The 24,393-nt window shown below is 42.8% G+C and overlaps 1 protein-coding gene across 6 annotated transcripts in view; it reads right to left on the reverse strand.

Moving 5' to 3' along the window:
* SUSD1 (sushi domain containing 1) overlaps positions 1 to 24,393 on the reverse strand; it is a 221,949-nt gene that overhangs the window by 40,989 nt on the left and 156,567 nt on the right. For 5 of the 6 annotated variants that reach the window (XM_040417307.1, XM_040417304.1, XM_040417302.1 and 2 more), the window contains exons 22-23: positions 22,146 to 22,185; positions 3,401 to 3,494 (exon numbers count right to left, since the gene is read on the reverse strand). In XM_040417307.1, the coding sequence (XP_040273241.1) occupies positions 3,401 to 3,494; positions 22,146 to 22,185 (134 nt within the window). Of the gene's footprint in view, positions 1 to 521; positions 559 to 3,400; positions 3,495 to 22,145; positions 22,186 to 24,393 lie in introns of all 6 variants that reach the window. The other variant, XM_040417308.1, reaches the window with a different exon arrangement.

Consider the following 24,393-nt stretch of genomic DNA (forward strand, 5'->3'; position numbering starts at 1 on the left):
CTGTCAGGATTTACTCTTCTATATAACACATAGCTCAGCTTATGACCCTATATCATATAGGGCCACAGAAATCACCTGACAGGTTTGCTTTAATATCAATCACTTAAAGGGGTGTTTTGCTTGTGTGAAGTTGCCCCTATCCACAGGATAGGGGATAACTATTACATTGGTGGGGGTCCTACCTGTAGGGCCCCATCTAATCGAAAGAAAGGGGACCCTGTACCTTGCGGAGCTCCTTGAAATGAATGGAGCAGCTGGTCGAGCTTGCACACTTCTGCTCCATTAATTTCTATGGGAGGTCCGGAGATACCTGAGTAGAACGCTCAGCTATATCAGGACCTCCCGCAGAAATGCAATAAATCGGCTGTATGCATACCGGACCAGGTGCCCAGGTCAATGCATGGGGCTCCATGAGGTACAGGGTCACCATTCCCGTGATTGTTGGAGGTCCTAGCAGATGACTTCACACAAATGGAATACTCCTTTAAGATAGAAAGCTATAATATAAAATAGGTACTTACTGTAAATATCAAATATCCCTGTTAGTTGTTACAGCACCTACAAAAAGCAAACATAATATGAAAAAGCAAACATAATGGCTTTCCTTCCCATGTTCTGGTATATCTGCATTAAATCTAACTGCTGCACCCAACTTTTCCAGAGTCTGATATTGTCCACACCTTTGCTTCTCATGTTCTGGTATGTCTGCATTGAACTTTTAATGTCTCTTTCTGTGCTGGATTTATGGAGTATTTGTTTATATTGACTATTTCACCCTGTATCTGGTCCTCCCTTGATTAGGCCAAATGTACCCCTCCCCTCTTGTTCACACCTAATTGAACACTGAGTGGTATAAATCTAAGTCCTTGGGTCTTTTCTGAACTTGGTCTTTTCAACATGCAACATCTTTCAAGTGCACATACCGAATTATACCAGAATTGAACCAGAAGGGGACCAAAGGTAATTACAAAAATAGTTAATGCAAACAATGTTTCTATCTTCCATCTTACTTTTCCCACTTTTCCAAAACATTCTGACATATCCCCACATCCATTCACCCAGCAAGGACCTATTCATCTCTCCCTCCATCTTACCTTCTCACCTGACCGCTTGCACTAACCTGTTTGGTAATGTAAAACACTTCCTTCCCAAACACATACAGATACCTCATACCCTCTCTTATTCTCACCTACTAACAATTTCTCTGCTTCTCCTTATTGCTGGTGATATCTCTCCAAATCCAGGCCCCCCCTCAGAAAATCCCCACCATCGCCTCCAAATACTACAAATCTCCTTCGACAAATGTCTTCAACCGCTTAAACCTAATAACCAATCCTCTGACCCCTGCTCCTTTGGTTCCTCTTGCAGGAGCATTATGGAATGCGCGCTCTGTCTGTAACAAACTGTCCTAAATTCATGACCTCTTCATCTCTCAAAAAACTTTGCTTTCTGGGTCTCACAGAAACATGGCTGACACCGTCTGATACCTCCTCCCCTGCTGCACTCTCTTATAGTGGATTTCATTTCACTCACAACTACATTATGTAATTGCCTGTTTCCAGACACAGTGTTATGTTGTTAATAAAGTACTGCTAAAAAGAAAAGGCAGGAAGGGGCGGAGACTCGCTGCACATGTACAGAGAGAGAGCTGAGAGAGAAGAAAGCCAGAAGCAGATGTGCTGAGATTCTGATCTTATTGAAAGTTATATTCATATGTTGTTTTATTATTTCTGAATAAAACCCTGTTGTTCCTCATGCTACTCCTGATAAAGACCTGATTAATCCACTGCCAACAGGTTATGGGCCCAGAGGCACACAGCATACAGAAGGACAACAGTGTACAGTGATCCCTCAAGATACAATGGCCTCAGGATACAGTATTTTCAACATACAATGGTCTTTTCTGACCCATCGTAAGTTGAAACCAGACTTAGCATGCAATGCCTGAGACTGAGATTCAACCAATCAAGGCCCCTTCTGTACAAAGAAAAGATGGCCACCAGCAGCAGCCCAGTGAAATTCAGAGGGCCAGTGTACAGTGACTAATCAGAACTACCAATCGTGGAAATATTAGAATCCTTCTAATAAGAGAAGGTCTGTGGAAATACACACAGGAATGTAAAACAGATCCACTATCAGAGGATTGGCTGGAAAAGGATCAGAAAGCACAGAGCCCTATCTCCCTCAGTAAAGATGATGGTCAGATTGTGCACATATGTAAATATGAACCTGCAAAAGAGTTGTGGAAGGAGCTACAAAAAGTGCATGATAGAATGAATCTCATCAACAAGCTATTTATTGATACAACTGTACCAGTCTAAGTTAAGCAAGGGCCAGAACATGCAGGACTATATAAGAAATACCTTAGAAATTGTAGAGCACCTGCGAGGTATTGGAGAAGAAATAAAAGATTTCCACGTGGCTGCACTGTTACTCAGCGGTCTTCTAGAAAGTTGTGACCGCACGAGATGCACGTTCAGATAATGAGCTCACTCTGGAGTATGTTAAAGGAAAGCTTGTAGATGAGTTCAAGAGAAAATCAGAAAATGAAAATAATAGTCACAGAGCAGAATCTGCATTAAAGACACAGGATCTGGTCATAAGCAAAGCTCATTTAAAGGAGACCAATGTTTTGTGTGCAAGAAAACAGGCTATCTGAAAGTAGAATGCAGAGTTTGGAAAGCTAGAATGAAACATCTAAAAAGGCAGCGTGATCACCAATGTAGCACTGCAAGTATTAAAGCTCTGAGATGAGCATCGGAGCATTTCATGCTCCGATGCTCTTCCTTTGCCCTGCGCTAAATCGGGCAGGACAAGGGCTTCTTCTTTAGATCCGGTGATGTCTAAGGTCTCTGCTAGGCGCAGGCCGAGGACGTCACCAGTACTAATGGGCAGGCTTTAGCGCTGCCCTACATGATAAATGCCATTTGCTGAAGTGAGACAACCCTTTTAATGTCTAAATAGATTCTTAAAGTGTTAAAGGTCAGACTCTGCTTATATAAACTCCTGTGTATATTCGGTAATACATTAGTAAGTGGCTTGTATGAAATTTCTCTACATGATAAATGCCATTGGCTGAAGTGAGACAACCCTTTTAATGTCAAAATAGGTTCTTAAAGGGTTAGGGGTCGCACTCTGCTTCTATAAACTCCTGTGTGCACGCAGTAAGTATGCAGTCCTTAACACCCCCTAGTGGCAGCTGTAGGCTACAGAATTTTATAATCATGCAAGTCATTTGAACTATTGTACTGCATTTATGAGTCACACCTCAGGTATTTTCCATATTAAAATAATCTTATCTGGAAGAAAGTAAATGCTATAGCGCGCATAATACAACGATGCTGCGAAGGAAAATACATTTTCACTTAAGACAGTTATGTATTAAATATAAGATACTTACCGTGCCAGTGAGTAAGAGATAAATACTATGAAGCACACAAAAGCAATGGATCCTAATAAAACCACAGCCATGTGATGACGAATGTTTGAGAGCTCTACAAGAGAAGAACGAAATGCACATTGGTTGCTAGTAAAGGAAACACGCTAAGTAACATTGGAAACAAAGAACAGGACCACAGATAACAGAATTTCATAATTAGATCCTTAAAAATTGATTGCATATTCTTAATGGCCATACGGTTTTGCAAGAAACCGACTGAGGGTCAGGGGCTTAACAATATTTCTGTCCTACTGCAGACAAAGTGAGGAGGCTTCTTTTCCGGCCAGCTGTCTTACAGCCAGACACAGGATTGTGAAGACTGGCTGACCTCCTGTGACACAGGGAAGATTTCTTTATTCATTTCTCAGACTTAGTTGATGAGACAAAATAGGATAAAATGAAGGGAAGAGATGGAGGAATTGTCAGGAGATTCTTTTTTATTTTATTTTTTTTGCACATTTTCTATGTTTAACGTTCCTTAAAATATTCTTGCTCATTAATTAAAATATGAAATCCACCGATTATACACGGCACCAGTATAATGCTTAAAAGCAGGTTGAATTAGTCAAGAGGTTCTGTTGTTCTACAGACCAAACATCAAACTGGAGAAGTAACGTTAGGGATAGATGACTCTCTAGGATTTTCATGCATAACACAGAATATAAAACATCCAATGAAGACCAGTTCTATGGATCAAACCATCATAAGGAAAGTCAAAGGAAAGCGTCAGACTGGCAAAATGTAACAGAAAGGTGACAAACTCAATAAACAAGCAATATCAATGCATGCAGAAGAGCTTCTCTGAACATAGAGCATGTAGAACCTTAAAGTGAATAAGCTATAGTAAAAGATCCCACGGGTTCTACACCTGACAGCTATAAATAGGAAGGTGGGGTTACAGTGGCTGGACATTAAACTGGACAATTGAAGATCAGAGTGAAGATCTCACAGGCACTTCACCAGAAGGCAGTGCGATGCCTTCCTTAGACATCCCGCTGCCTTCCATGCCATCGGGTCCCCCCTACAGCCGCATGGGGACCAGATGGCACCGCCGCACAGCCGCCGCAACCGCAGGTAAAGCCGCAAACCGCAGTTCTGAATTGACCTGCGGTTTGCGGCGATCGCCGATACAGGGGGGTCACATTACCCCCCCCGGCGTTGAGACAGGGAACCGCATGCGTCCCTAAGGAGTTAATAGCCCCATTGTAGGGGACTTATTATGCACTATTGTAGTAAAAACTTTTTATTTTTATTTTTTTTGGGGTGAGGGCTGAAAAACAGCTAAAACATTGGGCACTGTAATCTCTTAATCAGTGATAGCATCCATTATTTATTTTTCAAAAGAATCTGCTGTATTATCTAATTTCAATGAGTTATCACAGCGCACAGAACAGTTAAATGACAAATTCAGTTATGTAAGATCTATGCATGTTCCTTAAAGAGGACCTATCAACTCCCGTGATATGCACTGTATGCCTTATTAAATTCTAGCATTCCCCAAGAAATGTTAGAACTTTTGTGCTGTTCTTCTGTTATTCCTCCCGAGAATGTATCTACAAACTGGGTTTTTACCACTCTCCTTGTCAAAGTAATGCATACATACACACTCAGCAATGTCAATTCATTTCCAGGTGGAATAACAGAAGAAAGGGACAACACATAGGTCTAAGAAAAGATGTTCTTGAATTGTTATCTAATGTGAAATACAAGTAAAGTATTTACTAAAATGGACACGTGAGGAGAGCTGACAGGTCGTCTTTAACACATGTTATGTTTCATGTAAGGTTTTTATTAATTCCTATGTATGAGATATTCATAAATGTAGCTACATGTACAGTAGTGACCAAAAGTCTTGAGACTTACACAAATTTAGTTTTTCACAACGTTGGCCACTTCAGTGTTTTTAGATATTTTTGGCCTCATGCACACAACCGGCTTTTTTTGCGGTCCGCAAAAACGGGTTCCGTAGTTCCGTGATCCGTGTTCGTTTTTTCATCCGTGGGTTTTCCTTGATTTTTGGAGGATCCACGGACATGAAGGAAAGTAAAAAAAAAGTCGTTTTGGTGTCCGCCTGGCCGTGCGGAGCCAAACAGATCCTCCTACTGGTAAGTGAAAGGTCTGTGCGGCGCATTGCTTATAGCACAGACCTGTCACTTACCAGTAGGAGTGGCGCCCGGCCGGTCACAGACAGCGCAGGTAAGTATAATGCTTCTAAAATTGCTAAGTAACCATGGCAGCCAGGACTGCAGTAGCGTCCTGGTTGCCATGGTTACCGATCGGAGTGCCAGCGATTAAACTGGGACTCTGATCGGAACTCTCCGCTGCCACCAATGATGGGGGGGGATTTTAATTAGGAGGGGGGAGGGGAGGCCGCACTGGCCACCAATGAATGTAATACAGGGGAGGGAGGGGGAGTCGCACTGGCCACCAATGAATTAAATACTGGGGAGGGAGGGGGGTCTGCCCCCTCCTGCCTGGCAGCACCTGATCTCTTACAGGGGGCTATGATACGCACAACTAACCCCTCAGGTGCGGCACCTGAGGGGTTAATTGTGCGGATCACAGCCCCCTGTAAGAGATCGGGTGCTGCCAGGCAGCAGGGGGCAGTCATGTACACAGTTCTTAGTATATTCTAACTTGAAGCGTCCCCATCACTATGGGAACGCCTCTATGTTAGAATATACTGTCAGATCAGATTTTTCACGAAGTGAAAACTCAGATCTAAAAAAGCTTTTATGCAGACGGATCTGCGGATCCGTCTGTGTGAAAGTAGCCTACGGACACGGATCACGGACGCGGATGACAATCTTGTGTGTATCCGTGTTTTTTCACGGACCCATTGACTTGAATGGGTCCGTGAACCGTTGTCCGTCAAAAAAATAGGACAGGTCATAGTTTTTTGACGGACAGGAAACACGGATCACGGACGCGGATGAACAACGGTGCAACTTTCCGAGTTTTCAACGGACCCATTGAAAGTCAATTGGTCCGCAGAAAATCACGGAAAACGGAACAATGGACACGGATGCACACAACGGTCGTGTGCATGAGGCCTACTGAAGCACAGTTATAAGCATTTCAGAAGGTTTTTTTTTCCACTTTTATTATTATATGACAAATCCATCACATTTATGCAAAGACTCAATATTTCCAGTGTTGACCCTTATATTTCTGCAATTTGCCCTTGCATGCTGGATATTAGCTTCTGGTCCAAATCCTGACTGATGGCAACCCATTCTTGCCTAATCATAGACTGGTGTTAGAGTTTTTTGTTTGTCCACCCACTTTTTGAGGATTAACCACGGGTTCTTAATGAGATTGAGATCTGGGGATTTTTCAGGTCATGGACCCAAAATTTAATTGTTTTGCTCACCAAGCCACTTAGTTATCACTTTTGCCTTGTGACATGGTACTGCATCATGCTTCACCAAATTGCTCCTACAGTAAATCGTTGGGAGAAGGTGCCCTTGAAGGATGCTTTGATATCATTCTTTACTCATGGCAGTGTTCTTAGGCAAAATTGTGAGTGATCCAACCCCTTGAGATGAGAAGCAACCCCACATATTAATGGTCTCAGTATGCTTCACTGTTGGCATGACACAGGACTCATGGTAGCACTCACCTTTTCTTCTCTGGACAATCATTTTTCCAGATGTCCCAAAGTCACAGTCTGAAGGGGGCTTCATCAGTTTTTCTTGGAAATAAGAGGCTTATTTGCTGCCCTTCTTGACACCAGACCATTCTCCAAAGGCTTTTGTCTCACTGTGCATGCAGATTTACTCACATCTGCCTGCTGCCATTCCTGAGCAAGTTCTGCACTGGTGGTGACCTGATCCATTAGCTCTATCTGAAGTGAGCCCCATGGGAGCCGGTGTAGAGGATGGGAATGGTGGTGGCCCTGATGTAGAGTTGTAGCTGTATCATGGTGTGCTACCTCAGGCCATTGGTTGAGAATACAAACATATTCAGAAGGCTTTAGTGAAAATTACGTCTGTGGAGGAGGTATGGTGGCAGGCTGTCCTGGTGATGATTTCTGCACTTAGCTAACGCTGGCCTAAAAGTCGCTTGATGGTGATGAGGGTGTCCTTGGCCTGTTTTCCCTCTCTGTATATGCAGGGAGTGGGTGCTCTATGAGCTGCTCCTACACTCCTTCTGGCTGGAGAGGAGCCAAACGCATTCCGCCTTCACCTCACTCTCCTCTCAACTGACTGGACCAGCTCAACCCCCACCATTGGCAGGAAGTCAGCCTAGCCCACTTCTACCAAAGGGTTAGGGATGTAATGGCCAGCCATACTCCACCTGCTGATAAACTAGGTACCTAGCATGTCATATATTAATATTACATCCAAATTATCTGAAATACAATAAATCAGTGCAACAATAGTAATGCCCCTACTCTGGGGTATTACAAGTCTTGTTTAGGAGATGGTACTGGTATGTTCTGGACCTTCTTGAGCGCTGTGAAACATTCTTTACAGGAATTGAACCTGTGTCCTTGAAGTTCCTGATTTTCTAATAAATGGTTGATTTAGGTGCAATAATGGTTGATTTAGGTAGAAGCAGCAATGTCTTTGCGTGTGTAGCTCTTTTGCTACAATGCAATGATGACTGCACACGTTTCCTTGGAGGCAACCATGGTTAACAGAAGATAATGAGTTCAAACAACACCACCCCTTTCAAAGCAACCAGTCTGCTCGTCTAATTCAGTCAGCATGACAGAGTGATATCAGCTGCCTTGTCCTCATTAACACTTTCTAACACGCCAACCTGCGGCTCTCCAGCTGTTGCAAAACTACAACTCCCAGCATGCCCAGACTGCTTACAGGTATCAACCTACAGCAGGGCCTGGTGGGAATTATAGTTTTACAACAGCTGGAGAGCCGCAGGTTGGCCAGCCCTGTCCAGATAGCAGGTCATTTTGTGACAGGGCTGAAATCCAGTGCAAATGTTTTTTTTTCTAAATGTTAGTTTTCATTGTAAGGAATGCCTTTGCAATTAATTGCAATTCATCTCATCACTCTTCATAACAATCTAGAGTCCATGCAAATCCACCATAAAAACTGAAGCAGTAAACTCTGTGAAAAACAACATTTGTGTCAGTCTCAAAACTTTGGGTCACAATTGTAAGACATATATGCAGCAGAATGCCATTTTTACTACTTAGTCAATGATCTTTTTCTAGATCTTCGTATTCCTAACTTAAGCTTAGGGTTTCTTGTGTGAAGAATTAATGTTTATTTTGTAACTTAAAGAATTACATAAGGTTAAAGGGGTTGTCCTATAAATAATGTAAAATATGAAAATCAGACATCATATAGTACATGAAAACCTCTGTTTAGCAAATCTAGAGCCAACTCTGTACCTCACATGAATCCAGAGCTCACCCAATTCATTGCTCTATATGATTTTTTTCAAGCTGGCAGCTCAGGGGGTGTGTCCCTTTTGCTACAGATTTCTCCCTGTAACAGCTTGTAACAGTAGATACAGCTGGTGGCAGTTGAAGGGTGGAACGGTGCATGTGCGCCCAGCTCAGTGATATTACTGAGGTGGACGGAAAAGTAAGGAAAAGAAAAAACAGCAGGTGGCGCTATACATTTATTGACTCAGTGACTATACAATATTTTTAATTACATGCATTTCCAAGGTATTCAGATCCAGGTGCTGCTTTAAAAATGCAGAATATGTTTTGTGGACATCCCCTTTAAAGTATATTGAGATGTCAGAGCTGCTATGACAACTGAATGTGAACTTAGCTGGGGAGCACATACTACAGTGGTACTGAAAATGGGAATTATAGAGGAAAGCAATGAACTGATTCTGGAAGTCTGGCACAGCAAATGTCATTGGCCCTCTCTGCCAGGGGAAGGGCATGGGACACCAAATTATCATCTAGCTAAATGTCAGGATAAGTAAAGTGGCAGAAAAGCTACCATGGGAAATTGCTTTATAACTAGATCATGAAATGGCTACTTAGACTTTGATATGCTATAAAGTGACTAAAGCATAAATCTTCCAGTCTATTGTGCCAGAACTGTTTCTATGATAAGGCGCAGACATCCGGCTGCATGTGGCCAAAAAAGTCATATGTGAAAATTGATTTATGCATCTGAGGACTCATCCGAGATATTGATAAGCTCGATGGAATCAACCACCATTATTCACTTAACTTCACAATGGAGGGACACTTGAGGGTAGAGCTGTAATTATATATTTATTGTCAGCATTACCACTTCATTGGATGAATAATGCATGCATGGAAACCCTATGGAGAGGACTGTGGAGAAGAATCTCTGTTTCCCTTCTCAATTATTAACAGGGGTAAAGATCCTTCTTCATCACTTACCAGGCAAAAAAAGATATCTATTGAAACATTTTCCTATGCAAATATAACAGCTCCAAAAAGGAGACTTGTGTGCTGGCATTAACACTCATGTGCAGCCCTGTCACACAGACCCCACCAGCCCACATGCAATATCACCCCCCTATATTGCAGAAAAGAAATGGCATGCACTGGACAGTGCAGTGATTTTAGCTTTCTTTGGTAACACCCCTCACCACTCTTAACCCCTTCTACCCCAGGCCAGTTTTCATCTTCCTGACCAGGAAATTTTTTGCAAATCTGACATGTCAGTTTATGTGGTGATAACTTCGGAACCCTTTTACTTATCCACATCGTACTTCATGACAGTGGAAAATTTGAGTCGATATGTTTCACAATTATAAAAAAGAAAAAAAATCCCAAATTACCTGAAATTTGGAAAAATTTGCCATTTCCAAAATTAGAATTTCTCTGCTTTTAAGATAGATGGTGATACCTCATAAATAGTTATTACTTTACATTCCCCATATGTCTACTTTATGTTGGCATCACTTTTTAAATGTCATTTTATTTCTTTTTGGATGTTAGATGGATTAGAACTTTAGATGCATTTTTTTTAAATGTTTAAGAAACTTTCCAAAACACGCTTTTAAAGGGACCAATTCAGTTATGAAGTCACTTTGACGGGCTTACATAATGGAAACTACCCATAAATGTCTCCATTTTAGGAACTATACTCCTCAAGTTATTCAAATATGATTTTAAAAACTTTGTTAACCCTTTAGGTGGTACAGAAGAATTAAAGGGAAATAGTGGAAAAAAGGAAAATATAAATGTTTTTTTGCAGATGTTCAATTTTAATCTATTTTTTCCTGTAGGGCAGCAAGGGTTAACAGCCAAACACAATGTTTATTACCCTGATTCTGCAATTTATAGAAACACCCCATACATGGCCGTAAACTGCTGTATGGGCACATGGCAGGGTGCAGAAGGGAAGAAGCAACATATGAATTTTGGAGGGCAGATTTCACTGTGATAATTTTCAGGTGCCATGTCGCATTTTGAAGATGCACCCCTAAGTGGAAACTCCCAAAAAGTGACCCCATTTTGGAAACTACAGATTAAGGTGACATTGGTACTATTTTGGGGTACATTTGATTTTTGATCACTTGATATTATGATTTTTGTGAGGCAAGGTAACCAAAAAATTGTTGTTTTGGCACAGTTTTGATTACATAGTAACATAGTAACATAGTACATAAGGCCGAAAAAAGACATTTGTCCATCCAGTTCAGCCTGTTATCCTGCAAGTTGATCCAGAGGAAGGCAAAAAAAAAAAACTGTGAGGTAGGAGCCAATTTTCCCCACTTTATACTTTTTAACATTTATATAATTGAAGAACATTTTAGGGTTAGTTTTACTCTATTTGGCAATTAATCTCTCGGTCTCTAGTTTGGCCGCTTTTATTTGTTTTTTACATGTTCTATTTTTTCCTTAGAGTTTTTCAGTGCTTCCGTGCTACCCTTCTGTTTTAGTGATTTATATGCTTTCTTTTTGTCATTTATTGCTTTCTTTACAGTTCTATTTATCCACATTGGTTTCTTTGTGTTCCTTAACCTTTTATTCCCACACGGTATGTACCTCTCACAATGAAATTATAGGATGTTTTTAAAGATATCCCATTTTGTGGCTGTATTTTTATTTTTGAGGACTTTGTTCCAGTTAGCCTGTCTAAGTTGGCCTCTCTTTGTCACGGCGGACATGCACAGTTAGATGAAACACCAACCAGGCTCTGGACGAGAGACGGGGGAAGGGTCACCTCCTAATTTATCCCTGACCTCTTTCCCTACAATGCTCAGCCCACAGACCAAATTATGATGGTAGATTTGCTGTGTCCACCAGCCTATGCTAACAGAACCCTGAACTCCCTGAGATGGTGAAGTGGGGAGAAAGGAGCTGCCAGCTCGCACAGAACCTGGATGGGTAAGATGACATAAACAACCAAACAAGAAAATACACTTATCTGCTGAGAGCAGGAACAAACAGCCAACCTTCCTTCCAAGACCACAATGAAGAGTATAATCCGCTCAGAGCACCTTGGCTGGAGACTATTTAAACTAATGACTCCACCCAGTGCACCTGATGAGGGGCGGATCCAGCACAGCATCAAAACAAATACTAGACTCGTGCTGCAATCCTGGCTGACCTCCGCACATCGTCAGAGTGGGGCATGACAGTACCCCCCCTTCTACGGGTGACCTCCGGACACCCTGGACCAACCTTATCCGGATGGGACCTATGAAAGGCCCTCACCAGACGGCTGGCGTTGACATCTGACGCCGGAACCCACATCCTCTCCTCAGGACCGTATCCCCTCCAGTGAACCAGGTACTGGAGGGAACCCCGCAGAACTCTTGAGTCGAGAATCCTGGAGATCTCAAACTCCAAGTTTCCCTCGACCAGAACAGGAGGAGGAGGCAATGGCGATGGTACCACCGGTTTAACATATTTTTTTAGTAAAGACTTGTGGAAGACATCGTGGATCCCCCAAGTCTGCGGCAGATCAAGTCGAAATGCCACAGGATTGATCACAGCAGAAATCTTATATGGACCAACAAATCTTGGACCCAGTTTCCAAGATGGCATTCTCAACTTGATATTCCTAGTGGACAACCACACCAAATCACCCACACACAGGTCCGGACCAGTCACACGTCTCCTGTCAGCCATTCGTTTATACCTCTCACCCATCCTCTCCAAATTCCCTTGAATCCCCCGCCAGATAGAGGATAAGGCAGAAGAGAATCTCTCCTCCTCTGGCATCCCGGAGGAACCAGACCCAGAAAAGGTACCAAACTGAGGATGGAAACCGTATGCGCCAAAAAATGGCGACTTACCTGTGGACTCCTGCCTACGGTTATTCAATGCAAATTCTGCTAAGGGCAAGAATGAGGACCAGTCCTCCTGATTCTCAGCCACAAAGCACCTCAAGTAGGTCTCCAGGTTTTGATTAGTACGCTCCGTCTGACCATTCGACTGTGGATGAAAAGCCGACGAGAAAGAAAGTTGAATGCCAAGTCGAGAGCAGAACGCCCTCCAAAACCTGGAGACAAACTGCGTGCCCCTATCAGAGACAATATCCGAAGGAATACCGTGCAATTTAACAATATTATCCACAAAAATCTGCGCAAGAGTCTTAGCGTTAGGCAGACTTGTTAGTGGTATAAAGTGAGCCATTTTACTGAAACGATCGACTACCACCAAGATCACTGTTCTCCCGGAGGAACTCGGTAGGTCCGTAATAAAGTCCATGGACAAATGTGTCCAAGGACGAGATGGAATAGACAATGGAAGAAGTGAACCAGGCGGTCGAGTATGAGCAACCTTAGACCGAGCGCAGGTTTCACAAGCTGCCACGTAATTCTCAATACTCTTACGCAAACCTGGCCACCAGAACCTCCGGGACACCAGATCACAGGTGGACTTACCACCAGGATGTCCAGCGAGAACAGTATCGTGATGTTCCTTGAACACCTTGTATCGTAGGCCCTCAGGAACAAACAACCTCCCTGGGGGACACGAACCAGGAGCCCCCTCCTGAGCTTCCAACACCTCCATCTCCAATTCAGGGTACAGAGCGGAGACCACCACTCCATCCGCCAAAATCGGCGCTGGATCTTCTGAATCACCTCCCCCAGGGAAGCTGCGAGACAAGGCATCTGCCTTGACGTTCTTGACCCCTGGGCGAAAGGTAACCACGAAATTGAACCTGGTAAAAAACAATGACCATCTGGCCTGTCTAGGGTTCAGACGCTTGGCAGATTGCAGGTAAGCCAAATTCTTATGGTCTGTATACACAGTAACGGGGTGAGAAGCCCCCTCTAACCAGTGACGCCATTCTTCAAAGGCCAACTTGATCGCCAACAACTCCCTATCTCCAACATCATAATTCCTCTCAGCGACCGAGAGCTTCCTGGAGAAGAAGGCACACGGGACCCACTTGCCAGGAGAAGGACCCTGCGAAAGCACCGCCCCAACCCCCACCTCTGATGCATCAACCTCGACCACGAATGGCTGAGATACATCCGGCTGCACCAGAATGGGAGCAGACGCAAAACGCTCCTTAATAGCCGAAAAGGCCTGCAATGCCTCATCCGACCAGACAGAGACATCAGCGCCCTTCTTGGTCATATCAGTAAAAGGTTTGACTAGCGTGGAATAATTCAAAATAAATTTTCTATAATAATTCGTAAACCCCAAAAATCGCATCAAAGCTTTCTGATTCTCCGGTCGGTCCCACTCCAGAACCGCCTGGACCTTTTCAGGGTCCATACGAAAACCAGAATCAGAAAGCATGTATCCCAAAAATGGAAGCTCTTGCACCGCAAACAAACATTTCTCCAATTTGGCGTATAACTTATTCTCCCGCAGGATCGTCAAAACCTGTCTCACATGATCCTGATGGGTCTTCAGATCAGGAGAATAAATTAAAATGTCATCAAGGTAGACTACTACGAACCTCCCCACCAAATGATGAAAAATATCATTGACGAATCGCTGAAATACCGCTGGCGCATTCGTCAACCCAAAAGGCATTACCAGGTTCTCAAAATGACCCTCGTGCGTATTGAAGGCCGTTTTCCACTCATCCCCCTGCTTGATCCTGATCAGATTGTATGCTCCTCTCAAATCCAACTTGGAGAACACCTTGGCTCCAACAATCTGATCAAAAAGATCAGAGATCAAAGGAAGGGGATATGGATCCCGGACTGTAATACGATTCAGCTCCCGGAAATCCAAACACGGTCTCAGTGATCCATCTTTCTTCTTAACGAAGAACAAACCTACAGCCACTGGAGACTTAGATGGTCTAATATGACCCTTTGCCAAACTCTCGGCGACATACTTTCGCATGACCTCTCTCTCGGGTTGAGAGAGGTTGTAGAGCCGAGACTTAGGCAACTTGGCGCCAGGAATGAGATTCACAGGACAATCATAGTCACGATGAGGGGGCAATTCCTGAGCCCCACCCTCCGCAAACACGTCCGAAAAATCTGAGAGATACTGAGGCAAGGCCGTAACGGACACTTCAGAAATAGATGTGACAAGACAATTATCCGAACAAAACTTGCTCCAACCAATGATTTGTCTCGCCTGCCAGTCTATAGTTGGGTTATGTTTAGACAACCATGGCAACCCCAAAACTATTGGAGCTGGCAAATCCTTCATGACAAAACAGGAAATAATCTCAGTATGTGAATCACCCACCCTTAAATGAATATCATGAACAACGTGAGTAAGGCTCCCTTGAGAAAGAGGGGAAGAATCAATGGCAAAAACACGAATCTCGTTCTCTAACGTGCAAATACTTAGTCCCAAACCCTGAAGAAACAGAAAGTCAATTAAATTTACCCCAGCACCACAATCAAGAAAAACATCAACAAACACATTTCGAGACTCTAGCGCCACCATAGCTGAAAGGAGAAAACGGGAACTGCAGGGAACTTGCACACCAGTCTGCTCCACCACACCATTCATACCACCAAGTGTGAGGGAGGTTTTTTTTTCTTTTTCTTTTTTCTTTATCACTCTCCCCTGTGGTTCAACATACGGACAAGAAAAAACAAAATGACCCCTCTTTCCACAAAAGAAACATAAATTGTGCCCTTTACGAAAGTCTCTACTATCCGAATGAAAAGATATCTGACCTAACTGCATGGGTTCCTCTCCTAGGCCAGAATAACAAGCAATATCTCCCTGGGCAGCTGGTGGAACAAAACTACACGCGGGAGGAATCCCCTGCACAGAGGGACCCTTACCCCTCTCTCTGATACGTCTATCCAAACGTATCGCCAAAGACATTGCATTTTCCAAAGTATCAGGGTATTCATGAAAAGCCAGAGCATCCTTCAACCTTTCAGATAACCCCTGACAAAACTGGCTACGTAACGCGGGGTCGTTCCACCCTGACTCAGTAGCCCACCTCCTAAACTCTGTGCAGTAAACCTCAGCAGTATGTTTACCCTGTAGTAAGTTACGTAATTTTGACTCTGCCATTGAAACTCGATCTGGGTCATCATAAATCAATCCCAGGGCTTTAAAAAATTCCTCCACCGACCGGAGAGCCAGAGAATCGGGCGGCAGGGAAAAAGCCCAGGATTGTGCGTCCCCTTTCAGCAAAGACATGACGATACCCACCCTCTGATCCTCATTACCTGATGAAAATGGGCACAAACGAAAGTACAGCTTACATGATTCCTTGAAACTGAAAAAATCATCAGTACCCCCTGCAAATTTCTCCGGAAGAGCGACTTTAGGCTCCCCAACAATTTGACCTGTACCTGAAGCCAACACCCTCTGACACTGTGTGACCGTACTACGTAGATCCGCAACCTCCAGGGACAAACCCTGCATGCGGTCAACCAGTGCTTCAATTGACGCCATCCCATAAACAGAGAAATGGCGGTCACAGTATGGCAGATTATAATGTCACGGCGGACATGCACAGTTAGATGAAACACCAACCAGGCTCTGGACGAGAGACGGGGGAAGGGTCACCTCCTAATTTATCCCTGACCTCTTTCCCTACAATGCTCAGCCCACAGACCAAATTATGATGGTAGATTTGCTGTGTCCACCAGCCTATGCTAACAGAACCCTGAACTCCCTGAGATGGTGAAGTGGGGAGAAAGGAGCTGCCAGCTCGCACAGAACCTGGATGGGTAAGATGACATAAACAACCAAACAAGAAAATACACTTATCTGCTGAGAGCAGGAACAAACAGCCAACCTTCCTTCCAAGACCACAATGAAGAGTATAATCCGCTCAGAGCACCTTGGCTGGAGACTATTTTAACTAATGACTCCACCCAGTGCACCTGATGAGGGGCGGATCCAGCACAGCATCAAAACAAATACTAGACTCGTGCTGCAATCCTGGCTGACCTCCGCACATCGTCAGAGTGGGGCATGACACTCTTAGTTGGCTAAATTTAGCTTTTTTGAAGTTTGGTATTTTTGTTCCTCCCTGTAGAAACGCTCTTTTGAATGATAATTGGAAGGTTATTACTTTATGGTCACAATTTCCCAGGTGTCCACCAACCTGCATGTCTGTTGTTCTGTCAGGCCTATTGGTTAATACGAAGTCCAGTATGGCCGTCCCTCTAGTCGGGTCCTGAACCAGTTGGGAGATGTAATTGTCTTTTGTTATTGCCAAGAACCTGTTTCCTTTATGAGATATAAAAGTTTGAATTTCCCAGTCTATATCTGGGTAGTTGAAGTCCCCCATAATAACCACCTCATTATGATTTGCCGCCTCGTCTATCTCGTTTAGTAGTAGATTTTCTGTGGTCTCTGGTATATTAGGTGATTTATAGTAAACTCCTATTAGTAATTTATTGTTGTTTTTAGCTCCATGTATCTCTACCCACAGTGACTCCACATGTTCATGTCCCTCACTTATATCTTCACGGAGTGTGGGCTTTAGACAAGACTTTACATAAAGGCAAACCCCTCCCCCTCTCCGGATTTGACGATCCTTTCTAAACAGACTGTAACCTTGTATATTAACCGCCCAGTCATAACTATCATCCAGCCATGTCTCAGTTATTCCCGCTATGTCATAGTTCTCCTCACACATCACTAATTTCAGCTCCCCAGTTTTATTAGTCAGGCTTCTGGCATTAGTATACATACATTTGAGAGGTTTATGTATATTTTTTACCCTACACCATTCCTTCTGAACTGTTCTAGTCCCTCCTTCCATTCCTCACCCAGTCCCACTACCTTGCCCCCGGTCTCTATGTGCACTATCTTCCCCTCCTATTGTGTAATTACCCTCCCCCGAGTCCCTAGTTTAAACACTCCTCCAACCTTCTAGCCATCTTTCTCCCCATATTGATTTTTTTTTTTACAGTGTTCACCTGACAGGATAAATAATGTGATATTCTTTTATAGAGCAGGTTGTTACAAATGCAGCAATATATGTCTATTTTTATTTTTTTGTTTTAGTTTTACACAATAAAATCATTTAAAAAAAAAACAACATGTTTTTGTGTTGCCATTTTCTGAAAGCTATATTTTTTTATTTTTCTGGCGATGGTCGTGCGTGAGGCTCGTTTTTTACGGGATGAGTTAACATTTTAATTCGTAACATTTTGGGGTACATATGAATTTTTGATCACTTGCTATTACACTTTTGTGGGGCAAGGTGACCAAAAAATTGCTGTTTGGCACAGTTTCACATGACGGGGTAGATTATGGGATATTTTTATAGAGTCGGCTTTTACGGACACAATAATACCCAATATTTCATTTTTTTATTTTCTTTTATTTTTTATTTCTTGGTGAAGGGAAAGGGACACTTTTTTTTACTGGAAACTGTCATTTTTTTATTTTTATAAAACACTTTGTTTCACTTTTTTTACTTTGTATTTTTGTCCCAGTATAGGACTTCACTTTTTGAGGCTCTGATGCTGTATTGTACTACATGGAAACTGTCAGTTTGATACTGACAGTGTGCCTCTGAGACCCAGCCAGGTAGCTGGGCCTCATAGGCTTCCATACATTTGCGAGACCAGGGGTTGCCATTTCAGTCATTGGCCCCTTGTCACCACAGAACGAGGGGCAATGGGGAGATAGAGGGAGCCTCCTCCTTCTGTGATCCTTGTATATGCCGTGGTCAGCATTGATAGTGGCATATAAGGGGTTAATCCGCCGGGATCCAAGTTTACAGTGATGCCGGTGGATACAGCAGGGTCCCGGCTGTCAGTCACAGCTGAGCCCCTGCACTGATCAAGAGCTTACAGTGCCTGTGCCCGCCCGATCATCATGACGTACTAGTAAGTCAATTTGTGGGAAGTCACTTGGGAACTTAGTGGCCCTGGAAAAGAAAAACTTAAATTGGCCATATGTTGAAGGAGGGTTCAAATTGACAGAAGGCGGGATAACTCAAGTAGGCAGGGTCAGTAATACCACAGTACAAAATTTCATCCCAGAAGAACGAAATACCACAGTGCAGCACAATATACTGCCCCACAAGCTGGCCTTCAGTAGTGGCCATCAATAGCTGCCATTTTCTGTCCTCTTCCTCCAGTTGTCTCTTACTGAGATATGGATTAGGGACTTAGGCTACTTTCACACTAGCGTTGTTTTAATCCGGCGTTCAATTCCGACACTGGAACTGCCCGCCGGATCCGGAAAAACGTGTGAAAACTGAGTACATTTGAATCCTGATCAGGATTTTGATCACAATGAAAAAATGCATTGGAAAAAACGGATCCGCCATTTATGGACTTTAACTTTTTTTTCACATTTTTCGGGTTTAACATGCAAAAGCCGGATCCGGTTTGACTGAACACACAGCGCCGGATCCGGCGTTAATGCAAGTCAATGGGAAAAAGACCGGATCCGGCGTTCAGTCAAAGTGTTCAGGATTTTTGGCCGGAGGTAAAAATACAACATGCTACGGTTTTCTGAAAAGCCTGATCAGTCAAAAAGACTGAACTGAAGACATCCTGATGCATCCTGAAGGACGGACTCTCCATTCAGAATGCATGGGGATAAAACTGATCAGTTCTTTTCCGGATTTGAGCCCCTAGGACGGAACTCAGCGCCGGAAAAGAAAAACGCTAGTGTAAAAGTACCCTTAGGAGGTGAGATGCAGGCCAAAGTAGTTGAATTCAGGATGGCATGTGCAGTCGCCGGGCAGGTACATGAGTAACTGATTCTTACAGCATTAATTACCATTGAGAGCTCATTATGTACTCAGTTAGCAGAAGAGAGGAGGGCTTGGATGGTCCCCTGTGCATTGGTCCACTGAAAAAAGACCACCCCTGGCCACACTATCAACACAATATAGAGAATAAAAGTGGAACATAGGAACAGGTAATCACATGGTCTGGGACAGGGGTCAATTTTTTTTTTAGTCTAAGAGAAATTTATGCTACCACTATACAAGTACCACTATAACCAATAATACTGCCATACAGTGATTTGTGACCTTTGAATTCAACACTGAATGTGTGAAACCAGTGAAAAAGTAATGAAGATGCTGACAAAGTCCGTTTTTGAGAAGCAAATTGAAAAAGACAACCAATATGGCTGCACTTCTTTCAGAAATATATGCAACAATAGAAAGAAAAATATTAGCATCTCCAGAAATAAATTATCAAACTTTCTCTCAAAATTTGATGCAATAATGTATATCCTAATTTCCATTTTGGGGGGAAATTGACCTTAATTAAAATAAACAGTACTGCAACAAAGTACTAAACTGACTGAACTGTTTTTTTTTTAAATAGCTGCTGTTTTGAGCCGTTAATAGAGATAAGCGAATCGGGTCTACAGGATAAGAATTTGTCCCCAACTTTTTGAAAAATTCAGATTCTGTAGAATCAGAATTTTAGGTACTGTAAATTGATTTGTGAGAATTTTTTTAAAAGAGAGGGAGATCCAAATTTACAAAAATTCGCTCATCTCTATCTATTAGTAATTATTTGGGTTGGCATAGAGGTAATATATCACCATTTTTTACTAATTAAATGAAATATATTACTTTCTTCTAATCTGTTTTTATTTTCTGATTGGAAATATTTTTTTCATTTATTTTCTGTACATGATTATGCTCATCTTGTCTGGGCTGCTATTAACCATATTTACAGTGAAAAATTTACCACAACCACCATGGGCAAGAGACACAATAGACTGGAGGGTGTGAGGGAAAGCTTAAAGTCGTTCATTTTGTATACAGTATATATTCATTTTATATCTATTTATACAGCTGCACTTAGATAACAGGGGGATTTATCCTTGGAAGGAAGGAGTACAAATTCCACTGTGGGCCCCTACTACTCCAATGCTAACCATTTATTTTCTTATCTCAAACTAAACATACCTGTAGTAACTCCAAGCTTGTCTCCACTATGACACTTTTACTGTGTTTGTCTGTGTATAAATATGTGCACTGCTCATTATAATAAAGAGGGAACACATCTTGTATGTGTCTCTGTGTCGTGACCTCGAGCCGGCTCACTCAACTTCAGAACTATTAGAAGACCGCATCACATCAGGTCGGTTTGCGACCACAAAGAGAATCATTGGCCCAGATTTACTAATCCCAAAGATGACACGCCCCTTGAAGAAGCAGAGCGAAACGTGCGCTCCCAGCTGACCAGAGGCCCGATCCTTTCACTGGATTATTACCCAGGTATCTCAATAGCTTTTCTCTCCTTAGTTGCCTGCTATTAGTACATCCACAGTTGGTCCCCCTGATTGGGTCTCAGGTGGATGTGTATACATTTGGCATTCGGGTGTATGTTGTTGTTTCCTTGTGGGTTATTTTTGTTATTTTTGTTATTGCTCTTTTGAGTCATTCTGTACAGAGCATTGCAATCCGTGTGGGTCTCATACCTTGTGGGTCAGCAGGTGAGCTGCTTGTCGCAGCGCCAGCCTGCACTGCTGCTATGTTTTTTATCTATTTCTGATTAATGAGTTGTTGTCATTATTTACTACCTAATAAAGATTTCATTTTGTATGTGTGTCCCTTTTGGCTTTTTCGGCATTTTATGTGTTGTCATGCATCTTTCCATCTATTGGATGGTTTAATAGGTTATACTAATCCTAAAGATAAGAATAAGAATAAGCTTAGACAGTTTGTCTAGACCTGCTCCAAAATTATCACAGGGGCTCAGGCTGGACAATATATCTGGCACAGGGATAGACACTTTTCTCTGAGTCTATACCAACTATTGGTTGGCTTACTTTGAGGCACATTTTATGCCAAAATTGCACCAATAATTTGATGCAAAAAGGTGCATCATAGGCCCCATCTCTTGTTCATAAAGCACCACCCACTTTCTACTAAGCCTCACCCGCTTGTCAAGCATGTCAGAAAAAAGTGTAGAAAGCCTAGATGCTCCAATTTACACCACTTTTTAAAGAGATGTTTGCCAGGGGAGCAGGTCACCGTCGCGGCCAGCTATTGGCTGCACCCCCTGTCGTCCGATGATGTGATCTGCATGACGGGGAGATGCATTGATGGCCATTGAGGGATACAGAAGAACACAGGCATCGGGGACCAGGTAAGTATTCTCTGTATGAGAGGCCCGGGCATTGTGGGGGGATTTACAGGTTTGGATAACCCCTTTATTAGGTTATCTCATGAACACAACCCCTTTTTGAATGTATCAGAAACCTCAAGTAGTCAGCCTTCATGGCCAAGCTGGCAGATAGTTGTCAAACATTAAATGTGTCTCACCGTTTTTAAGATTTTCAGATCATAAATACTTTACAATTGGTCTCCTACCGGTAAATATTTTGTCCTCTTTTATTTTCTGCAGTAATGACAAATAGACTTATGTAGAATGTAAGTTTTCTCATTATTCTTACCTTCAATTTGTGCCATAACTGTACATGACTGTGTTTTCATCTGAAAAGGAAACATATGCAAATGTAGTAACGTTGAAATTCACTTTTATGAGACATAGCTTTCAGTGCTGATTCAGAACATCATATATAGCAAGTATTGGGTAAATATTATAAATAAGGGACTCTATTACCATATTGCCATGTTTAATTTAGTCTATTTAAAAGCCCCTTATTACTGCAGGCAGTCATTAGCTTCAGTGGTCACCTGTCAGTATGTCACATGATCATCAGTGCTGCAATGTGAACAGAGGCCAGGAGGGAGCACTAAAGCGGCCTGTGGATTCAATAGGTGTGGGTCTATTTCTTATGTTATTTCATATGCAGCTGCCAAATTTTATATTTTAGTATTCAGCAACTATATGAGAGAAGTTACAGGGATTACCCCACGAAAAGTATTTATCACCTATCCAAAGGATAGATGATAATATCAGATTCCGGGGGCTGCACCGCTGGGACCTCCAGTGATCCTGACAACAAGGGGTGACCTCATCCCCTCTCTGAATGGAGCTGTAGTGTGCAAATAGATCCAGTACTTCATCAGTCAATAGAAGCAGAGGGGAAACTGAAGGACCCCTTTATCTTGAGTTTATGGGGAGGGTACCAGTGAGACCACTATTCAATATCTATCACTTAATCTGTGGATATTTAATTGATATTTTTTGTGGGATAACCCCTTAAATCCAACCAAAATTTTAAGATGTTCATACAAGATTGTACTATAATTTAGTATACACCCACCAGACAGTAGGACATAGAGCTGTGCAGTAAATGGGACCAGCCAAAACAACCATAGCCCTTCTACAATGTATTTCAGGTCAGAGGTGTAATTGGCTGTTAAAAGGTACATTTACATGGGGCACAATTCTTGCAGGAAAGTCTGCAGTTGGGGCTTGCAGAAATCCATGTGCTAGCTGCTTAAAGGGCTTCTGTCACCCCCCAAACACCAATTTTCAGTTTTTGACTATATATTTGCTAATGTACGCAGAGTCCATATATACCCCTCTTACCTCGGGCTGTGCAGTAATTTCAGTAAAAAACGTACTTTTGAGTAAATTTCTTCACTACCAGCAAGTTGGGTGGACTTGCTGGTAGCCGCCGCATCCTCTGTCTGAAAAAACGCCCCCTCCTCCACTTGATTGACAGGGCCAGCAAGTGCTTTCATCCTCCAGCCGGCCCTGCCTGCAGCTCAAATGGCGCACTTGTGCCGTACCAGTCCTCATTCGGCGCAGGCGCTCTGGGAGAAGGACGCTCGCTTGGCCGATCCTTCCTTAGTGCGCCTCCGCCGATGACGTCAGCCCTACACCCGGAAGAGAAGACGCCGGCATCGCTGGTAAGGAGGTGAAGAGTCCGGTGACATCGCTGGATGCGTGATTTAGGTAAGTATCTGCCTAATAATCATGCAGCCACTACAACCACCAACGAAATGGGGTGCCAATATTTGTAAAAAAATATATTTAGACACACTATACCACCAACGCTTATAAAAGGAGTGGTACGGCGCGGGCGCGGGATTTGAGCTGTAGGCAGGGCCAGCTGGAGGATGAAAGCGCTAACTGGCCCTGTCAATCAAGTGGAGGAGGGGGCTTTTTTTCAGACAGAGGATGCGGCGGCTACCAGCAAGTCCGCCCAACTTGCTGGTAGTGAAGAAATTTACATATCACAAAAGTATGTTTTTTACTGAAATAACTGCACAGCCCAAGGTAAGAGGGGCATATATGGAATCTGCTTACATTAACAAATATAATAAGTCAAAAACTGAATATTGGTGTTTGGGGGGTGACAGATGCCTTTTAAACACCCCCATTTAGATGAATAGGACTAATGTGTAGTCACAGAAGTTTCAGGTCGAAAATATGCCACATGTGACTATACTCTAATGGTTATGAAAATTCTGTACTCCCTTTATGAGGTGCATGTCTATATCATTTTTGCCAGTACAACAAACAAAAAAAATAAGTTGCTAAACATATAAAATGTAACATCTATGACTAATTTAAACAGTTATGCCAATTGTTAATGCAGTGCATACATTATTCAGACTTTGGTAAATACCTTGCAGATTACCTTTCAGCTTCTTTATCTCATGACAGTCTTCTCTGACCCTATAGAGATACTGACAGTCTTTTCTGACCCTAAAGAGATATTGACAGTCTTCTCTGACCCAACAGAGATAATGGCAGTCTTCTCTTTTGTGTGGACATCCCTTTAG

This window comes from Bufo bufo, chromosome 2 (assembly GCF_905171765.1).
Source record: "Bufo bufo chromosome 2, aBufBuf1.1, whole genome shotgun sequence".
Classification (NCBI taxonomy): Eukaryota; Metazoa; Chordata; class Amphibia; order Anura; family Bufonidae; genus Bufo; species Bufo bufo.